Below are 18,963 nucleotides of genomic sequence, written 5' to 3'. Positions count from 1 at the left end.
ATTTGCTTCGTCCCCCTCCTACGCATCAAACACTCACATCATTCCACATTCTTTACTCCAGCAAAAAAAAAAAAAAAAATGCATGGAAATGTGTTTATAGGCAGCAAAATATTAAAGTTTCTTAAATATAGATGATGAGAGAATGGTGCGTTTAGATTCTTTAGAAGAGTTGTAGAATGTATGTATGCAGTGTAGGAAAAGAGCATGTTTAAGGCTTTGCTAGGTCCTCTTTATATGGAAGCAAGTATGAAACTGAAATGGAATTTGTTGAAGGTAAAATCAGAAAATAAGGAAAAGTTGGAAAGGTTTTTTAGCCAAAAAAGGGGTAATTTCTTTAGTGAGTTTTAGTTTTTAGCCAAAAGAGGAAATTCTAAAATTTAAGGTTATTGGAATAGCAATTCTATCATAGCTGTTTTAAGACAGTTGTTGCTTGGAGCTAAAGTAGATGAGATTGACTTGCTGATGTCATACTGCTGACAAAATATTTAGCATATTTTTTAAGGATTTGGCTTGAAATCGTAAGATCTCTTTTATGCGATTTTGCTATTTTTGGAAGGGCAAATGAGATTTTGCATTAAAATGGTAAAATCCCTTTTGAGGATGTCTTGTTATTTTGGGTATAGTATCTTGGGTATAGCATCTAGTTGTTGGGATTGAACAATAAAGGTTGATGATGCCACTTTGGGACATGTGTCAGGTGCTGAACATTACTGGTGGTTTGTTGGCTAAGTTTCATGTTTTGGAAATTATATGTTTAGTCCATGGTTACATTACAATATAATTTTAGTAAGTAATAAACTAATTGGTTGATATTTAATGAAGCTTTAGAGATATAGTGACAGTCTTTTTACATTGTGACAAAATCTTGGAGAGCAATAAGAGCATTTAAAGCTGAAATCAGGCAGTTAGAACAAAATACTTGGGTTGATCTTGCATTTAATGTTGATTACAGTAGCTGACTTAAATATTAAATATATTTCTTATATATGGAAATTAGAGATAGCCAATAAGGTTTAGTCATGAGTTTGGGCTAGATTTAGTTGAAAATGATAATATAGTTTATATGAAATAATATGGCTAGATTTCCAAATTTGTACTATATGATGAACATTAAGTTTTAGGTAATTAGTAATGCAAAGTTTTATCATTTAAGTGTTATGTGATATAGGATGCTTACCAAATTTTACCTGCTACACATTGACTCGTCAAAGTTCAGGGAGTTGGAGAAGACATGCCAAATAATAGGTTTCTTTTATCAAATATAAATTGTGGAGTTTTTCGGAACATACTTTTTAGCCCTCCAAACTACGACTCCCAAAGTTTCCTCAATGAGACTCATGAGTTTGGATCATGAACCAAAAAATATAAGATAATTTGCCATAGGCATATGACCATAAGCTTTGATGTCGTTTTCTATAAATATGAGTTTTTATTGGAGAAGTCATTTCCATAAGTATGAGAGAGATAATATGGGTTATAATCCTTGAATTTTTGCTTGAGCTTAATCCATATAATGTTGTTGAATGAGCCCAATGGATGAAGATGGACTATGGACCATGAATCCACCTTATAAGTGAGAATTTGAGGGCCATTAAGCCCAATTCATGTAGCTGAATAATATATGGGCTATTTTGGGCTTTGAAAGATATTTATCCAAACATCCATAATAATATTGATGTGGCATGGGCCACCAATAAAATAATGCCATTTGGTGTGAAAAAAGTCTTCAACATAAGGTAGCCAACATATGTAATTGACTTATTTCTATTTCATTTAATTTAAATATCGGCCCTTTTCAACTAAGAAAAAGATGAGAAAATGTTTAAAGAGGTTAAAATAGTAAAATTACCTTGTAAAATGGAAAAAAACTAGTTTTTGTTAGTCTTTGAAAGAGAAAATTATACTTTTGACTATAGGGGTGTTTTTCAAACTGCTTAAACTGCACGACAACAAAATCACGCGCAAAATGAAGTAAATGCACCTCATTGTATTGTGTGGTGCAGAGTACAGTTCTATGATAAGCAATTTGTAAATAACTGCACTGCACGACATTGTACCCCAATATATTTATTTATTTTATATTAGATATATAATAATTTAATATTATATGAAGTAAGTAGCCAGCTTAGTGTTAGTGCATTCCAGTTTCACATTAAAACGATTTCATTTTTGTTAAATACAAAATCAAAAGTTTAAAACATTATTCACTTCTCCATCTCACGCTCTCAATCTCACAAAATCGAAAGTTCACAAGTTTAATATTATTATTTTTTGTTTTATATATACAATATATTTGTGATACTTTGAGCTTACTGTCAATCTTAAATGAATATGTTTTTTTTTTTTTTTTTTTCCTTTTTTTTGGTTTTTTATATTGTTTTCTCAAAACTTGCAACCAGAGACTAATCAATGTTCATGTCGAGTGTGTCCATGAAGGGGTAAAGCGTTGGCCTAGAAAATTCTTTTCAAAGTGCAGGTAGCAGGACTTGAACTAGGGAGCACATCCAGTCAAGCCTAGTACAAACACCTTGAGACCGAGAGCCCAACCAACTCGGCCAACCCCCTGGGCTAATGAATATGTTTTTTAATCCTTAGTGGTTAGTACTATAATCTATTAGAAATGGCGTCGTTTAAGATTCATTTAAGATAGAAAACTATAATCTATTAGAAATAATTGGTCTATTCTCTAGAGTTTACAACACATGCACATGATGCGCATCACATTCACATGGCCTGCTGCTTCCTACAACTTCAAATGATAAGAGGCAAGGCAAAGCAAAGCAGAAACCTCCCCGCTAAAATTGGTGGTACTTTTGTCTAAATTTAGCTTATAAGACCTTAACAGTAGCTTATCCTCCTCCTCCTCCTCCTCCGGATCACACACTCACATTCACATTCACATTCACACACCATCATATCATTTCCATTCTTCACTTTCAGCAACCAAAAAAGGAAAAACATAAAAAACCAAAACAAAACAAACACGAGACAGACCGAACAGAACAGAACAGAACAGAGAGATTAAGGTTTGTCCAAAAAAAAAAAATTATGACAAGACCTGAAAACTTCGAGTTCCAGGAGTGGTGGAACCAGCAAAGAGACAAAAACAACAACAACACCGCCACCCACGATCTCCACCTCCTCGACACTTCTTCTTCTTCTTCTTCCAACAACGACATCCTCACCGTACAGGTCACCACTCCCACCTCAGATCCAACGGTCGAGAAGGGACGGTCGCGTAGCGCTCGCCAGCTCTACTGGCTATGCCTCTTGAGGTTCCAGCAGCTCTTCTCCTTCTTCGCTTCTCTCGTCAATGGCGTCGTCTCTCTCCTCCGCATCTCCCACCGTCGGATCTCGTCTTCTTCTTCTTCATCGTCATCATCGTCCTCTTCCTCATCGTCGCGTCTGTACCGTCTGATCAAGGCTTTTCTGGTTCTGGTTCTCATCCTGCTGTGTTTGGAGCTTGTGGCGTACTTCAAAGGATGGCATTTCAGGCCGCCGGTTGGGTCGGACGAGGTGTTGGGAATGTTGGGTTTTGTGTATTCGAGTTGGATCTCGATTCGGGCGAACTACTTGGCTCCGCCGCTGCAGGCGTTGACGAATGTGTGTATTGTGCTGTTCTTGATTCAGTCGGTTGATCGTGTTGTTTTGATGATTGGGTGTTTTTGGATCAAGTTCCGGAAGCTTAAGCCCGTCGCGACGGTGCGGTACGCGGCGGCGGATGAGGAGAAGGGGAATGTGGGGGCGGTGGAGGAGTATTATCCCATGGTTTTGGTGCAAATCCCAATGTGCAATGAGAGGGAGGTAAGATCATGTAGGTTTCATATCCCCCTTTTTTTTTCTATTGTAATTTTGTGTTGTGATTTTCATTTGGTTAGTATACGTTTAGAGGAGAAAGAAGTAATGTTGCATCAGTAAGGTAAGAGAGAGTGAGTTGATTCAGATTAAGGGAATGGAAAAAGGTCGAGGAAGATTGAAAGTACTAACATTAATAGAAGTAGTGAAAAATGAGATGTTGATTAAGGAAGTAATAGTGTATGAGTTAGAATAGAATTGAATGATGGAAAAGATTAAATGTGGCCACCCGACCCAATTTTTATATTTGTGATTCTGATTCTCTGAACTCTTGGAGGGTCAAGCTTGGACCTTTTTTTTTTTTGATAAATAAGAAAGATGTATATTCAAAAAACTAATGCAAAGAAGTACAAAGCATATCAAAGATTACAAAGAAAAAGAAAAGGCAACAAATAGAGAGAAAAGAAACTAATTACAAAGAAATAGAAAGCTTTATGTAAAGAAGCACAAAGCATATCAAAGATTACAAAAGAAAAGAAAAAGTAACAAACAGAGAGAAACGAAACTAATTACAAAGAAATAGAGAGTTAAGAAACAAAGGGAGAGATTCACTAGATGTGAGTCCTCAAGTTTTAGACCAATCAAAAAGGAAACTAGTAAAAAAAGCAAGCAACTAGTCATCGGATCTATCTAAGTCCTCAAAAGTCCGCTAATTGTGTTTCCTCCAAATACACCACATCAAACACAACATAGCTAAATTTCAAATGCTAGATGAATGCTTCCCCAACTAATTCCACCAGCCAAACAAGAAATCTGCAACTGATCTTGAGAGAACTCACGAAATCCCAAAAGTACTAAAGACAAAGTTCCACAAATGATGAGCCTTCCCACAATGTAGCAACAAATAATCCACTGTTTCTCCACAACAACAACACATGTTGCACCGCGGTGCCTTAACCTTCCAAATACGTTTCTAGGGAAAAACAATGGAAGAACCACGCAATTTATGATAAAATGAGCGGATATTAAAATCCCCATTCTTTGTCAACTTCCATCTCATATGGTCACCATCATCATTTGAAGGTATATTGGTTGCCAAAAACCAAAAGAAATCATCCACCAACTTTGCCTCCCAATCATTAGGACCCCTAATAAAATATAACTCTCAATCTCTCATGTCCCCTGCTCCTTGGCTTATTAGTGAAGAGTCAAGAGAGACCGCTCTGTTAGTAGCAATATTATCTTAGACCAGAAAAGCCAAATAAAGAGAAAGATCTCCACACTACCGATCTGTCAAAAATTTCACTCTATTCCCCACCCCAACCTTAAACTGGATGTTTTTGCTAAAATCTTCCCAACCCATCCGAATACTTCTCCACAAACCACACCTGTGAACTTGCCTTCCTAGCTTATAAGTCCACCCCCCCCCCCCCCCCCTAATTCTTCCCCAAATTTAGTAGCTACAACCCTCCTCGAAAGTTGAGTCTCCTCCACCCCAAAGCACAAAAGCTATTTTCCTAGTAAGACTTTATTAAAAGTGGTCAGTTTCCTAATTCCTAAATCACCATTTGCAATACGCATACACACCTTATCACAACCCAACAAGTGTGTCTTGGAATCACCCCACAAAAAAATAACTTTGCAACTTCTAATTTTGTTAGCCACATGAGTAGAGATGGTGAAAAGAGATAAAAAAATAAATAGGAAGGCTAGATAACATATTTTTAAGCAAAGTCAGCCTAGCACTTGTCAACAAATATAGTTTTTTTCACCCTACTAACTTTCGTTCTATTTTTTCCAATATAGGATTCCTAATAGAGGGGGCCTTATGAGATGCCCCCAATGGCATACCAAGATAAGTCATTGGCAAAGACCCAACCCTACAACCCAAAATCTCTGCCAAAGCATGCACATTATTCACTTCACCTATAGGAATCATTTCACTCTAAGACACATTGAGCTTCAATCCTGCCATGGCCTAAAAACAAAGAAGTAACAAACGAACATGAAGGAGTTGCTCCACATCTGCATCACAACATAGAATAGTATCATCCACAAATAGCAGGTGCGAAACACATTCCCCTCCACCCCTCCTACCATCTGCTCTATAGCCACGAAGGAAACCTGCCCCTCCATTCTCTTCAACATCGTATTAAACACCTCCATTATGACCAAAAATAACATTGGAGATAGCGGATCCCCATGTCTCAAACCCCTTGAACTACCAAAAAATTCAGCTAGAGACCCATTGACGAACACATAAAACTAAACTGTGGAGATGTAGGTATGAAACCATCTACACCATTTCTCCCCAAAGCCCATTCTCTTCAACAAATATAAAAGAGCCTCCCAATTCACATGGTCATAAGCTTTCTCAATATCTAGCTTACAAATCACTCCCGGAATCTTATTCTTCACCTGACTTTCAACACACTCATTGGCTATAAGGACTGAATTAAGGATTTGTCTGCCTCCCACAAAACTATTCTGAGATTTAGATATCAACTGATCTAACACTACTTTCAAATGATTTGCCAGAACCTTAGCCAAGATCTTAAAATTACTCCCTACCAAGCTAATAGGTTTGAAATCTCGAAAATTAGAGACATCATTTTTCTTAGGGATTAAAGCAATAAAAGTAGCATTGAGAGATTTTTCAAACTTACAATGCTAATAGAACTCTTCAAAGACCACTAAGCTCAAGCATAAGTGAAATGATGGTTTTGGCTTGAAATATATCCAAAATAAGTTTGTAGCCATAATTTGCGGAGGCATCTAGTAGTTGTGATTGACTAGTGTTGCATGTGTAAGAGGGATGAGGAGACTATTGATCATCTACTTATACACGGCCTATGGCTCGAGAGTTGTGGAATATGTTTAAAGGAGAGGGATTAAATGTAGAGCTTTTAAATGTAGCACTAGTGAGAAAACATAAGTTGTTTTAGGTTGAGGGAACAAAAAATATTAATAGAAGTAGTAAAAAACAACATATCAATTAAGGAAGTAATAGAGTGTATGAGTTTGAACAAAATATGATGTTGGAAAATATTACATGTGGCTGACCTTGATCAATTAATTTGAGGATCCATAGCTGAACCAGTTGTTGGTTTTTCAATTCTAAACTCTTGGATGGCCAATTGTGGACCTTGTTGCACTAGTAAGCTAAAACATAAGTTAAATATGATTCTGGCTTAAAATTTATCAAAATTCAATGGTTATGAAAAAATTCTTGTATTTGTTAGTGTTAGAATAGATTAGGATACATATATTAGGATATTCCCATGAGGTTGGTGAAGAATGGAGAACCTCGCTTTGATACCATGTTAAATTTGAGAATGTAATTTTCTATATGATTGAATTGTATACAACTGTACTGAGGCGGTCTGCAGACATAGAGAGGCCATTTAATAGTAATAATATTCAAGTACAATACGTAGTACTCCCCAATAGTACAACTTAGATAGTATGCAGTAGGGTAGTAAAGTAATACAGTTTTGGGCCCACTGATAAGCTTGGGCCTCGTGTACACTAACAGCTACTATTTGCGACTGAGTAGGATGAGCAGCATTCCAGTTTCACGTCCTGGGGCTGAACTAAGATAATGGAACTAAAAGTTCTCCACTTATAAATTGTGACCAACAACAAAAGGTGATTTTAATTAATTTCATCACTGCGAATAAGCTATAATGCTGGCACATCTATGGGAGTCATGTATGATGAAAAGTATTGTGATTCTACCTAAGTCTTATGGAGACCACATGTGAGTTCTACAATAGTTTCCTCTTTGGTGTATTGCATTCCATTTCTCTGTTGAAGCATGTGGCCAAGAGAAATAGAGATGAAAGACAATGGATTTATACATTTGACTTCTTGTCTCCTTTAGTTTGTACCATGTCTTGCATAGTGCAACATTTTTGTATCCTTGTTAACTATAAGTATACTGCGTCAACTGCCAAGCTTGTCTACCATCTCAAATTATGTTGCACATTCTTTTTTAAAGCGACTCAAGATTAGCATGCATAATTAAGAGATCTTTTGTCTAGGACTGTTGGATGCTACTCAATTTATGTCCATACGACTTGGTTTTGGCTCTGATGTCTTCTTTTTCCATCCTGGTCTACTTAAGGTATAGGCCAGGCCTTTTGCCAAGTCATTAGTCCTCACGTCTTCACTCACTGCTCTCTACCAGTCTGTTATTTGGTCTTTCTCTTGTCCTTTGTGCCTCCAAAGTGAACCAAATATTCGTATTGTGTTTAGAGGTCTTCATCATCTATAACCAAACTGTCTTAGATAGCTTTCTCTTTTTTTATCTTTGATTAAAACGATTGAATGCGTGTAGATTTTGTAACTGGGAAGATGCAGATGGTAGAAAATTAAAATTTTTTGTCCAATTTGAATTGATCTTAATGGATCCCTCCTGACTGCCTTGAGGAGAAGTAATAGGTAGGAATGATAGGATTGGAAAAATAATATATAAGTAAACAAAAATAAAAATATAGTACATGTTAGAGTATATTTGGAAAGTAAATGTAAGAGACTCATTCTATTGCTGCTTAAGTTGCCCAATAGTAACAGATTTATGTCATTTAACAATAAATCTTTTAGCAGTGACATAGTTATCCAAAAATGGTGAAAATTTTTCTTTTAGCAATGACAAATCATATTGTATTTGTACCCCCTTAAAGATAAGGGTAGCTCCTATTGATGAAAAGATGATAAAGGGTCGCTTAAGATGGTTGTTATGTTTAAAGGAGAGAGATTAATGCACCTGTAAAAAGGAGTAAGTTGATTTAAGTTAAGAGAATTAAAAAATGTAGAGGAAAACCCAAAATAACATTAGTAGAAGTAATAAAAAAGGACTTGTCAATTAAGGAAGTAACATAGAATATGACTTTAGATTGAATAGAAAGGAGGAAAAGAATACATGCAGCCGATCTTAACTAATTTGTTGAGGATTTATAGTCGACTCCAAAAACTTTGGGATTAAGACTTGTTGTTACTGTAGTGACTTATCATATCATAAGCCTTTCGGCTATCATCAATTTGAATGTAAATAAACCAACTATACTCGGGGTTCCAATGATACCTTGTAATAATGGTGTCCTTTGTGGTGCTTCATGTTTGTGGTTTAAAGTTTGAACCCCACTCTCCCCTCTCCTACTCTATCTATTAAATAAAAAGACCAACTATACTCTATGGAGCTGAATGTTGGGCTGTTAAGAAGTAACATATTCATTAAATGAGTGTAATTGAATAAGAATGTTAAGATGGATATAAAGTAAAATATAAGGAAAGTTAAGATTTGAAATAAGGAAATTCGTTTAAAGATAAGGACAACCCCTATTGATGAAAAAATAAGGGAGAGTTGCTTGAGATGGTTTGGTTAGTTTAGAAGAGAACTATTAATGCACTAGTGAGAAAGAGTGAGTTGATTCAAAGAATGGAAAAGGTAAAAGAAGACTAAAATTAACATTACTAGAAGCAGTAAAAAAGGACATGTTAATTAAAGAAGTAATAGAGATTATAACTTTGTATAAAAGAGAATGACAAAAAAGAATAAATGTAGCCGAGCCTGACTAGTGTGTTGGAGATCCATAGCCAACCCCAAAATTTTGGGATTAAGGTTTGGTGGTTGTTGTTGTTGCTGTATGCTCAACATCAATGAGAGTTGACTCAAATGACACTTTCTCCTTTATAAGAGCATGGTAAAGATTTGGGTCCTGAATTCAAGACCTACTAGCTATGTGTGTGTTTTTGTGTACTAATAAAAACATTATAACATTTCTTCAAGAACATAAAGTTCAAGGTATAATTACAGAAAATAATATGAGAGAGTAAAGGGAGAGAAGAGTGAAGAATGCGTATTGTTCTGTATGATTTTTAGTACCTACTTGGATATGGACAGGAGCTCTCATTTATTTTTATGTAGAAAATCATAATCATTTATTATTATATTGTGTGTGTTTGTATGTTCGTTTGCTGTTTTACGTTCACAAATATTCAATTTTTATTTTAATTTTTTCTTAATTTAATCCATAGAAATTTGCATTGAATTGACAATGCCAGTTTTTTTATTTGCGCACGCGTGTGCACACACACACACACACACATCAATGTATATATTGTTCTGTTTCAGTTTTTCAGTCTTTTTTGTATTTTCTTTCTTTTTTTCCTCAGTAAACCTTAATATCTACTGTCCTTGGGTGCTGCACAGGTTTACCAACAATCTATTGCAGCAGTTTGTATCCAGGACTGGCCAAAGGAGAGAATGCTTGTACAGGTTCTTGATGATTCTGATGAATCAGATGTCCAACAACTTATCAAGGCAGAAGTACAGAAATGGCAACAAAGGGGTGTTCGCATATTGTATAGACATCGTCTCATTCGTACTGGCTATAAGGCAGGAAATCTCAAATCTGCAATGAGCTGTGATTATGTAAAAGATTACGAGTTTGTGGCAATCTTTGATGCAGATTTTCAGCCAGGACCAGATTTCTTGAAGAAAACTATTCCTTATTTTAAGGTAACTTTAAAAGATTTGTTTAATCTACTCTATAGTATCGAGCATGTTTAATGGTTACTGTTATGATATAAAAGCACACTACATAGAATAGCCGTTGTTTAGATTGTCAAGTTATATCTATGCTTATGTCTACAATACATATTACACGTGCAAATTTCAGCATAAACAACATCAAGGAGTATTTGTGATGTGGACAACCTGGACTAGCCTGGTAGTTGATTCTATTAAAATCAATTTCTTTTTTTATGATAAAGAGACAAGATATGTTAGAAAGAGGAGAAACCTCGGTCTAGATACATTTCTTAGATTGGCAGCTACGCATGTTGTTCATAGCTTTGCAGAATATTGTTGGTCTTTGTTAAATCCTGTATATAGTTTTTATTTCAAACAAGAGGTACAAGATGTTTACTTGTTTAGGTGGTTTACAATCTTCTCAAATGAAGTCGATAGTTGTCTGTCAATATAAATGTCATGCACACACATAAGGATACCAAGATAATCCTATGGATTCCTACATACATATATCCAGATTCCCTTTAAAACTTACTTCTTTGGGAATGTTGATCCCCTTCAGAACTGGTAAGTATCCACATTACTACTATGAAGCACGGGTGCGGCGTTTGGGCCGCCGCACCCGCGTCGGACGCGGCCGGACGCGGCGACGCGCAGGCGACGCCGCTGCCTGCGCGTCCGTGCCGCGTCCGGCAATAAAAAATCAATTTTTTCGGCGCGATTCGCGCCGATACGGCGCCGATTCGGGCCGACGCGCGCGAAATCGGGCTGATTCGCGCCGATTCGGCCCGAATCGGTCCGTATCGGTTGAAATCGGTCCGGCCGAAATCTGCCGATATCGGCCGAAATAAGCCGATATCGGCCGAAATCGGCCGATACCGGCCGAAATTCAAAAAAAAAAAAAAACAACAACAGGTGCTTATGGCTGGAAAAAAGAAAAAAAAAAAAGAAGAGGTGCAAACGGACCGTTTGGAAAAAAACCAAGACCCAATCCTCTCCCTCTTCATTTTTCTTGAGCCTCTCTCCCACTCTCTACCTTCACTCTTGAACTAGGCTCTCTCCTATTCTCTGTATTCTAGTTATTATTTACCATTGTTCTTAAATTTGATATATATTTATATAATGTAAAAAATGTATGTTTAGCAATATATTAAAAATATAAATAAAAATATTTTTAATAATTTTTTAATCGCCGCACCCCGCCGCACCCGCACCCTACTTTTTCAAAAATTGCCGAGTCCCGCACCCGCACCCGCTCCCGCACCCGCACCCGAATCCCGAAACGCACCCGTGCTTCATAGCATTACTATGACTTGGGAATGTTATTTTTATTTTTATTTCATAAAATGACAATAATATCCCATTTAATGTAGCTCCAACTAACCAAATTAAAACTTTCCTATCTTCTCCTATCTTCTCAGTTGTTGCTCTATTCATTGCTTTATCACTACCATGATGTAGGAACCCATATGGCCAAGGGAAGTTGCGTACTTGTTTTCTAGTCAATTTTTCTATGTAGTGTTCACTGTTCACTACTGCTTCAATTTTGTTTTAATCTCCATTTCGTCCTCTTTTTTTTTTTTTTTTCTGGGTCTTTCTTTCCTTTATGGTGTCTCAATGGGTTCCAAACCCAAAAAAAAAAAAAAAAATGTTAGTGGAACTGGATGATTGATGTTTTCGAGTAAAATTAAAATATTGAGGTATTTCAAGCTTATCATGTACAAAGATATTTTTGGAAAAATCGATAATTCCTATAGGATTCCTAGAGATAAACCAATATACAAGGATCTCACATTCGTGGGAATCTTACTGAATTCCTAATCAAACCAAACAGCCATGCTAACATTTCCAAGTTTTTTAGATTTCTAGGGATCACATTCCCAAGAATTTGGATGTTGGAGTTGTTCAATTCCTTTAATCAATACTGCATTAGTGTTTGGATGCAAATATGAACGTGATTGATAGCACCGATTGTCTTTGAACCGAATGGTGTCTCCTTTCCCACAAAGGGTGGAGGGGTGAGACCATGAGTTCAATCCTTATGGGTGTGTGAGTTGAATTGCCAATAGAGAGGGAAAAAAGTTAAATATGATTGCAAACTCTTTTTCCACTCTGTTGTGGAAATAGTAGTTTGATGAGGCTCTTCTAATTGATGTCAGCGTAATTATTCAAGTTTCTTCCTTTTCCCCAAACCCTCAATATTCACCATCTATCGACTTTATTGAGTGCTTTTGTTTAATATGGAAACATTTTGTAGATTATAAAGTAGATATAGGTGACTTTTAAGTTTTGATTTTCTAACTTCAGATCTTTTTTGAAGGGGAATGATGAACTGGCATTAGTCCAGACAAGGTGGTCATTTGTGAACAAGGATGAGAACTTGCTTACAAGGTTGCAGAACATAAACTTGTCATTCCACTTTGAGGTTGAGCAACAGGTCAATGGCATGTTTATCAACTTCTTTGGATTCAATGGAACTGCTGGTGTTTGGAGAATTAAAGCCCTTGAAGACTGTGGTGGCTGGTTGGAACGGACAACTGTTGAGGACATGGACATTGCTGTTCGTGCTCATCTTTGTGGATGGAAGTTCATATATCTGGATGATGTTAGGGTATAATGTATTCCCATTCACAGGGTTTCTTAACATGTTTTAAGATTAATCATATGCTTTTCTGATCTTACTCCTTCTTGCAGTGCCTTTGTGAACTCCCAGAGTCCTATGAAGCATACAAGAAACAGCAACACAGATGGCATTCAGGTCCAATGCAGTTGCTCCGCTTGTGCTTTTTTGACATACTCCGTTCTAAGGTATGGAAGTTTCATTTATTTATGGTGTTACTTGCAAGACATTGAATATGATGAAAATTTAAGAAACCTGATAAATGGCCATGTGGAAAGATGGATTATGAAGTTGACAAATCATTGCACTCTCTTCAATAAACAAACTACGAAAGTTCCATTAAGACTTTCAAACATAAAGATGCACAGTTGTGCAAACAAAATCATTTAAATGTATCCTTCTAAGACGTTACTTCAATTAAGCTGTTTAACTCATCATTCTGTGGCTTTGATGTTTGGTATTAAGTACTTAAGCTTTAAGTATGTTTTATATCTCATTCCATTGTTACTTTCTTTGACCAGGTGAGTTTTGCCAAGAAAGCCAATTTGATATTTCTTTTCTTCCTCCTACGAAAGCTCATCCTGCCATTTTATTCATTCACACTCTTTTGCATCATTCTCCCCCTGACCATGTTCCTGCCAGAAGCTCAGCTACCAGCTTGGGTTGTTTGTTATGTTCCAGGAATCATGTCTATCTTGAATATCCTCCCAGCACCACGATCAATCCCATTTATAGTTCCTTACCTTCTTTTTGAGAACACCATGTCTGTGACCAAATTTAATGCCATGATATCTGGATTGTTTCGGTTTGGAAGTTCTTATGAGTGGATAGTTACAAAGAAATTGGGAAGATCATCAGAGAATGACCTAGTTGCATTTGAGAAGGAATCTGATCCCCTAGTGGAAACTACCGGTCTTCTAAGGTCATCCTCAGATTCGGGCCTTGAAGAGCTGAGCAAACTAGAGATATCTAAAAAAATCAGTAAAACTAGAAGAAACCGGTTGTATAGGAAGGAACTTACTCTTGCATTTATTTTGTTAACTGCCTCAGTAAGAAGCTTGTTGTCTGCCCAAGGAATTCACTTCTATTTCCTATTATTTCAAGGGATCACTTTCTTAATTGTTGGTCTTGATTTGATAGGCGAGCAGGTGAGTTGACCTTTAGTATTTTGATTTTTGAGTAATGTTGGAAGCTATTTCCCAGGATTTGGACTGGGACTCGGTTTGCCATGAGTGGAGCCAATGTGCTGGCTAGAGTATTGGCAGTTCATACCTGCCTTTTGTGTTTCTTGGCCCCTCATTGAAGCAATTTCTTCATGCCTGGCACATATTTGTAGTCTATGAGTTTACTTTTTGTGTAAAGGGCTATTGTATCATTGTTGCCGTCAAGTCATATGCCTCAAGTTAACATAAAGTTGTCTCAAGGTTGCAGAGAGATATGACCCTCAAAAATGGTGAAGAGGAAAGGATTTTTATGTCCAATCTGTTTGTTTGTATGCTACCAAGTAAACTTTTTTGCATGTACCAAACAAGACGGGATTGCTAGATTATTAAATTCTTTATTTTTTGTTATCAACAGATTTGTGTACAATAAGATATACTTTGGTTGAAATGAAGTTTATGTTTTTTTTTTTTTTTTTGGACCAGAAACTTGGATAACTTTCATTAGACTGAAACTTGATACAAATTGGATACATCTTTGTGCACTTGGTCAACTAAAATGGGTGGAGTATCTTCCAGCCATTTTTTACAATCCTCTACTGATTTGGCCATTCTAGCCATCATGTGAGCTGCAACATTTCCTTTCTTGTTCACGTGTGCTGGAGATCAGACCTTAAAACATCTAAGGTTTAGTAAGGACCCTTCAATCACTTTCTGGATGGAGCACGGACAAGTCACAGGATTTTGCAAGGCCGAGATTACCACTTGGGCGTCACTTTCAACCATAACCTCCCTCAAACCCAGATCCCAGGCTAGCTGAATGCGTTCCTGCACCGCCAAGGCCTCTGTTTCCAATGCCTTCAACGGCAGCCCAACCCGTTTGCTCATAGCTCCCATCAGCAGTCCCCTGTCATTCCTTATAACCACCCCCACCCCGCAACATTCAGCCTCCTTAAAAACTGCCCCATCCACATTTATTTTTATACCAACCACTTCTAGGAGGAGACCATTGGGGATTGGTGGATTTAGGAAGCTTACACGTGCTGTGAAGTTCCTGCCTAACTTCCTTCATGTACTTGGCTATTTTGTTTAGCTGTTCTACCCGCATCCTTGTGCTTCCCCCCTTGCCTAACAGCATTTCTGTGGTTCCAAATACTCCATGCTGTCAGTCCTGTGACTGCAAAAAGGTCCCAATCAGTTGTTTATTCCTATACTCCATGACACTGAAATTTATGTTCTCAAACTTGTGGATGTTGTCTTATTCCTATAGGCATGGTTAGATACATGTTTCATGAATTGTGTAAAGTTTCTTGTTTCTTTGAGGGTACATCCTCTGGCACTTTAAAATGCCTGATAATGATTAATGACAAGAAATACCTACAATTTCATTTTTTAATTTTGCGGAGAGATTGCAAAGAATTATAACAGCATCCATATAACCTGTATTATTACTCAGTGACGGCCAACGCATTTTTGCTTCAAAATTATTTACACAGTTTTTCATGTAGTCACATATTACCTTAGTTACAATGTCGCTACTGTGATAACATCCCGAAAATCACATCAAAGAAAGGCAAGGATTGGGAGAGATTATTATTGTTCAAGTAAGCAGAATGACTAAATACAATGTTTTAAAACTTAAATATAAAGTGGAGAAGATAAAATGAAAAGATTGAGAGAGAGAGATGAGACAAGTTAGCAGAAAAATATAGGGGTTGAAAAGATATGGAGCGGGATAATATATAGACACATTTGAAGGACTTTAAATGAGGTTTAATGTCAATAGTCTTGTACAATGCCATTATCTGATTTTCTTTCAATGAGGAGAATCCGGGTTTAAATCCTCCTCACCTTGCTTGTAAGATTTTATTTTTGGACATAATAAATGGTATTAAGGAACATTTTTATTTTTAATGTTTAAAAACAAATTGTGTCTATCTTTTATCTCCAAAAAAAAAAAAAGTTGTGTGATGTAAGAGGCTGTATATTCCACAATCCCTTAAAAGAAAAGGCCATATGGTATAATCATAGGTTATCTACAACATGAGATTCAAGCCCAAATAAAGGAAGAGGGTTGCAATAAGTTGATGACTAAGCTAAAATTTAATCACTCTTTGAAAATTTAAAAGGTATTGATATTTACTTATCTGTCAACTTTTTTTTTTTCAGGCCACATTAGTTTTTTGACATACCACAACGGTGTTTTATAAGGCATGTATGCAATTATTTTAATCCCAGATAAATGAAAGGACGATATTTTAGAGATTTCAGGATGAAATTGAAACTTTTTATATATGAGTAATTAAAATTTAAAAAAAAACCTTTTTTGAGGGGGGAAAAAAAACTTAAACCAAGTTTTTAGGCCCGAAAATAAATTTCAAGGAAATATATATAAAGGTTTATAGATTTTATAAGACAGCAATATAGTATGCTTATTCATCTACAAGGATCAAACCGTTATTATTTATAAAATTTGATAAGGGCTTATTTCATAAGCTTTTTTTTTTTTTTTTTTTTGGAGAACCTATTTCATAGGCATTGATAGTATGTTTCATTGTAGTTCTATGATATTCAACCTTTTTTTTTTTAAGGTATGATTTACCATGATATTCAAAGATCTTTGAATTCCATAATTCTAACTTGCAATTGGAAAAGGATGTTATTTCTTTGTAAAATTGGAATACCATTGCTGTCATTTGGACTAATGCTTATGATATGCGTAGATGGAGAGTCGAAGTACCATTATTGTCCACTTTTATTTTTATTTTGATAAATATGATAAAATTTCAGTTTATGACATCCGTTTTATGATGATTGACAAATTTTTTTACTAATTAAGCTAAATAGAACCTACCTCCACTTTTACATTTGGTATTTTCTTTTTCTTTTGCTTTATCACTTAGTTTTGTTGCAATAAGATTTCACAATTTTTTGTATTACCATCTAAGGATTTTGTTTCTTTTTTTTAGTAGTGACACTGATAATGACTAAACGAAAGAGCTAGTCTATTTGAATACAGCCCTTTGCCACTAATGACTTGTCTCTAAATTGACATTGTCAACTCTGTAAATTATATAGCGTACTAGGTGAGTTACACCCTTCTTTCATATTAAGGTCGACCTCCTCCGTGAGTCTCGTACTTAGAACTTACATTTATCTAAAAGAAGGACGTAATCCACCACTTATATCAAATAATTTCTAGTCAACACCCTATTCCATCTGGCTCAAAATACCGATCTATTTTCGCAGTCTTTGGTCAAGTTGAATCTTTCTGTCGTTTTTGATCAAAATGTTTTCGTTCCGATTGCCTAATGGGTAGCTTAAAGCTCCTACGTATTGAGAGATGCAATGGACCAGACCATAATTCTAATGGAGTTAAGAACAGTTTCATATTTGTTGGTTACCGTGTCCCTTGTTTCTACGACTTAGGAACCACGTTTTTCTTGTAGTAATACGCCATTGACTCTATTACACAACTTGCTGTTAACAGACTATCAGAATATTCCATACCATTTAACAGTAGGAAAAAGAATAATCTAACTATATAAAATGCTAGAACATAGCTTAAATGATTAAATTCAATAGCAATTTAAACTTTTGAGAAAATCGGATATTGATCATGGTATCAGAACAGATAATGGAATCTTTAAGTTAGAAACCAATTGGTATTTTATATTTTTATCATAAGATATTAATTACATCAACTTAAAACTTCTATTATTTACTGATTGAATTATGACATTTATGCATGAGATCCATTCAAATCTAAGTCACTAAATGGTTGTCATGTAGGGCTCCCTGAGATGTGCTGGGCACATTTTGGTAGATTATGCAGCCTTATAAAGTCAGCTGTACTGTCTCCTTCTCATTTAGCAGACATTGTTACGTTTTTAGTCCATAAACTATTGACTTATTATCAATGTTTAATTAGTGAGGTTCCGCCATAAATATGAGATAAGAGAGTATAACCTCAATAGGATGCATCCTACTCTAAGAGCATTAAATAATTACTCTATTCTCGGGCACTTTGAAATGTTTCATAAATGATAATGACAAGAAATAACTACAATTTCATTTTCATTTTTTTGCCCAGAGAACACAAAAGAATTATATTAGCATCAGACAACCTGTACTATTGGTGATTACCAACGCACTTTTGCTTCAAAATTATTATTATTATTATTTTTAAATTTAGTCCTATGGTTTTACCTTTGTTACAATATCACTATTGTGATCACATCTTGAAAATTGCATCAATGATATAAGAAATTATTAGGTCCAACGGGAGGATTGCTAAGAAGGTACTCCCAATCAATCACATCTATGCATGTGCAAAAATCAGCACAAGAAAAAAAAAAAAAAAAACTCACAGAACAATGTCACACTTGTATAAGTGATAACGTTTTATTGGTCGAGAGGACCAGTGAAGAACCACTTCAACAATCCTCTAATGAATTTAATAATTTCTCCTCACCTTACTTGTAAGATGTTTTGTTTTTGGACATAATAAATGGTATTAAGGAATTTTTTTTTTAATAATGTTTTTTTAAAAAAAAGAAGCTGTGTAATGTTAGGTATTGAGGCTCTATTTCACAATCCCTCAAAAGAAAAGGCCATATGGCGGAAGCATAACCTACCTATAACATGAGTTTCAATATGTATAGCTGCAAATCTGCAATATGAGTTTCAAATCTAGGTGATGGAAAGGCTAAAGTTAATAGTAAAAATCTAAAAGGTATCAATATCATCCTTCCGTTCATCTGCCATTAACTCTCTTTCAAACCAAATAATTTTTTTTTAACATGCCATATTGACGTTTTATCAGGCATGTATGCAAATTTTTTTTACCGAAG

The 18,963-nt window shown here is 35.7% G+C and overlaps 1 protein-coding gene across 1 annotated transcript; it reads left to right on the top strand.

The window, feature by feature from the left end:
- Nucleotides 1-2,789: 2,789 nt before the first annotated feature.
- Nucleotides 2,790-14,582, top strand: LOC142620039 (putative xyloglucan glycosyltransferase 6). The gene is made up of 5 exons (XM_075793479.1): nt 2,790-3,804; nt 10,010-10,318; nt 12,651-12,941; nt 13,025-13,138; nt 13,472-14,582. Exons 1-5 carry the CDS (start codon nt 3,049-3,051, stop codon nt 14,105-14,107), a joined length of 2,106 nt encoding a protein of 701 aa, XP_075649594.1. The 5' UTR covers nt 2,790-3,048; the 3' UTR covers nt 14,108-14,582.
- The last annotated feature ends 4,381 nt before the right edge of the window (nt 14,583-18,963 follow it).

The sequence above is a fragment of the Castanea sativa genome, chromosome 12 (genome assembly GCF_040712315.1).
Source record: "Castanea sativa cultivar Marrone di Chiusa Pesio chromosome 12, ASM4071231v1".
Classification (NCBI taxonomy): domain Eukaryota; kingdom Viridiplantae; phylum Streptophyta; class Magnoliopsida; order Fagales; family Fagaceae; genus Castanea; species Castanea sativa.
Note: the sequence above shows the minus strand (reverse complement) of the source record. Positions and strands in the feature narration are given on the sequence as shown.

What these genes read in the sequence shown, in the direction of transcription:
- LOC142620039 (XM_075793479.1), top strand. Translation starts at nt 3,049, where the DNA reads ATGACAAGACCTGAAAACTTCGAGTTCCAGGAGTGGTGGAACCAGCAA. An exon ending in AAACTATTCCTTATTTTAAG is followed by an intron (nt 10,319 to 12,650) that starts GTAACTTTAAAA and finishes TCTTTTTTGAAG; the next exon opens with GGGAATGATGAACTGGCATT. An exon ending in TATATCTGGATGATGTTAGG is followed by an intron (nt 12,942 to 13,024) that starts GTATAATGTATT and finishes TCCTTCTTGCAG; the next exon opens with TGCCTTTGTGAACTCCCAGA.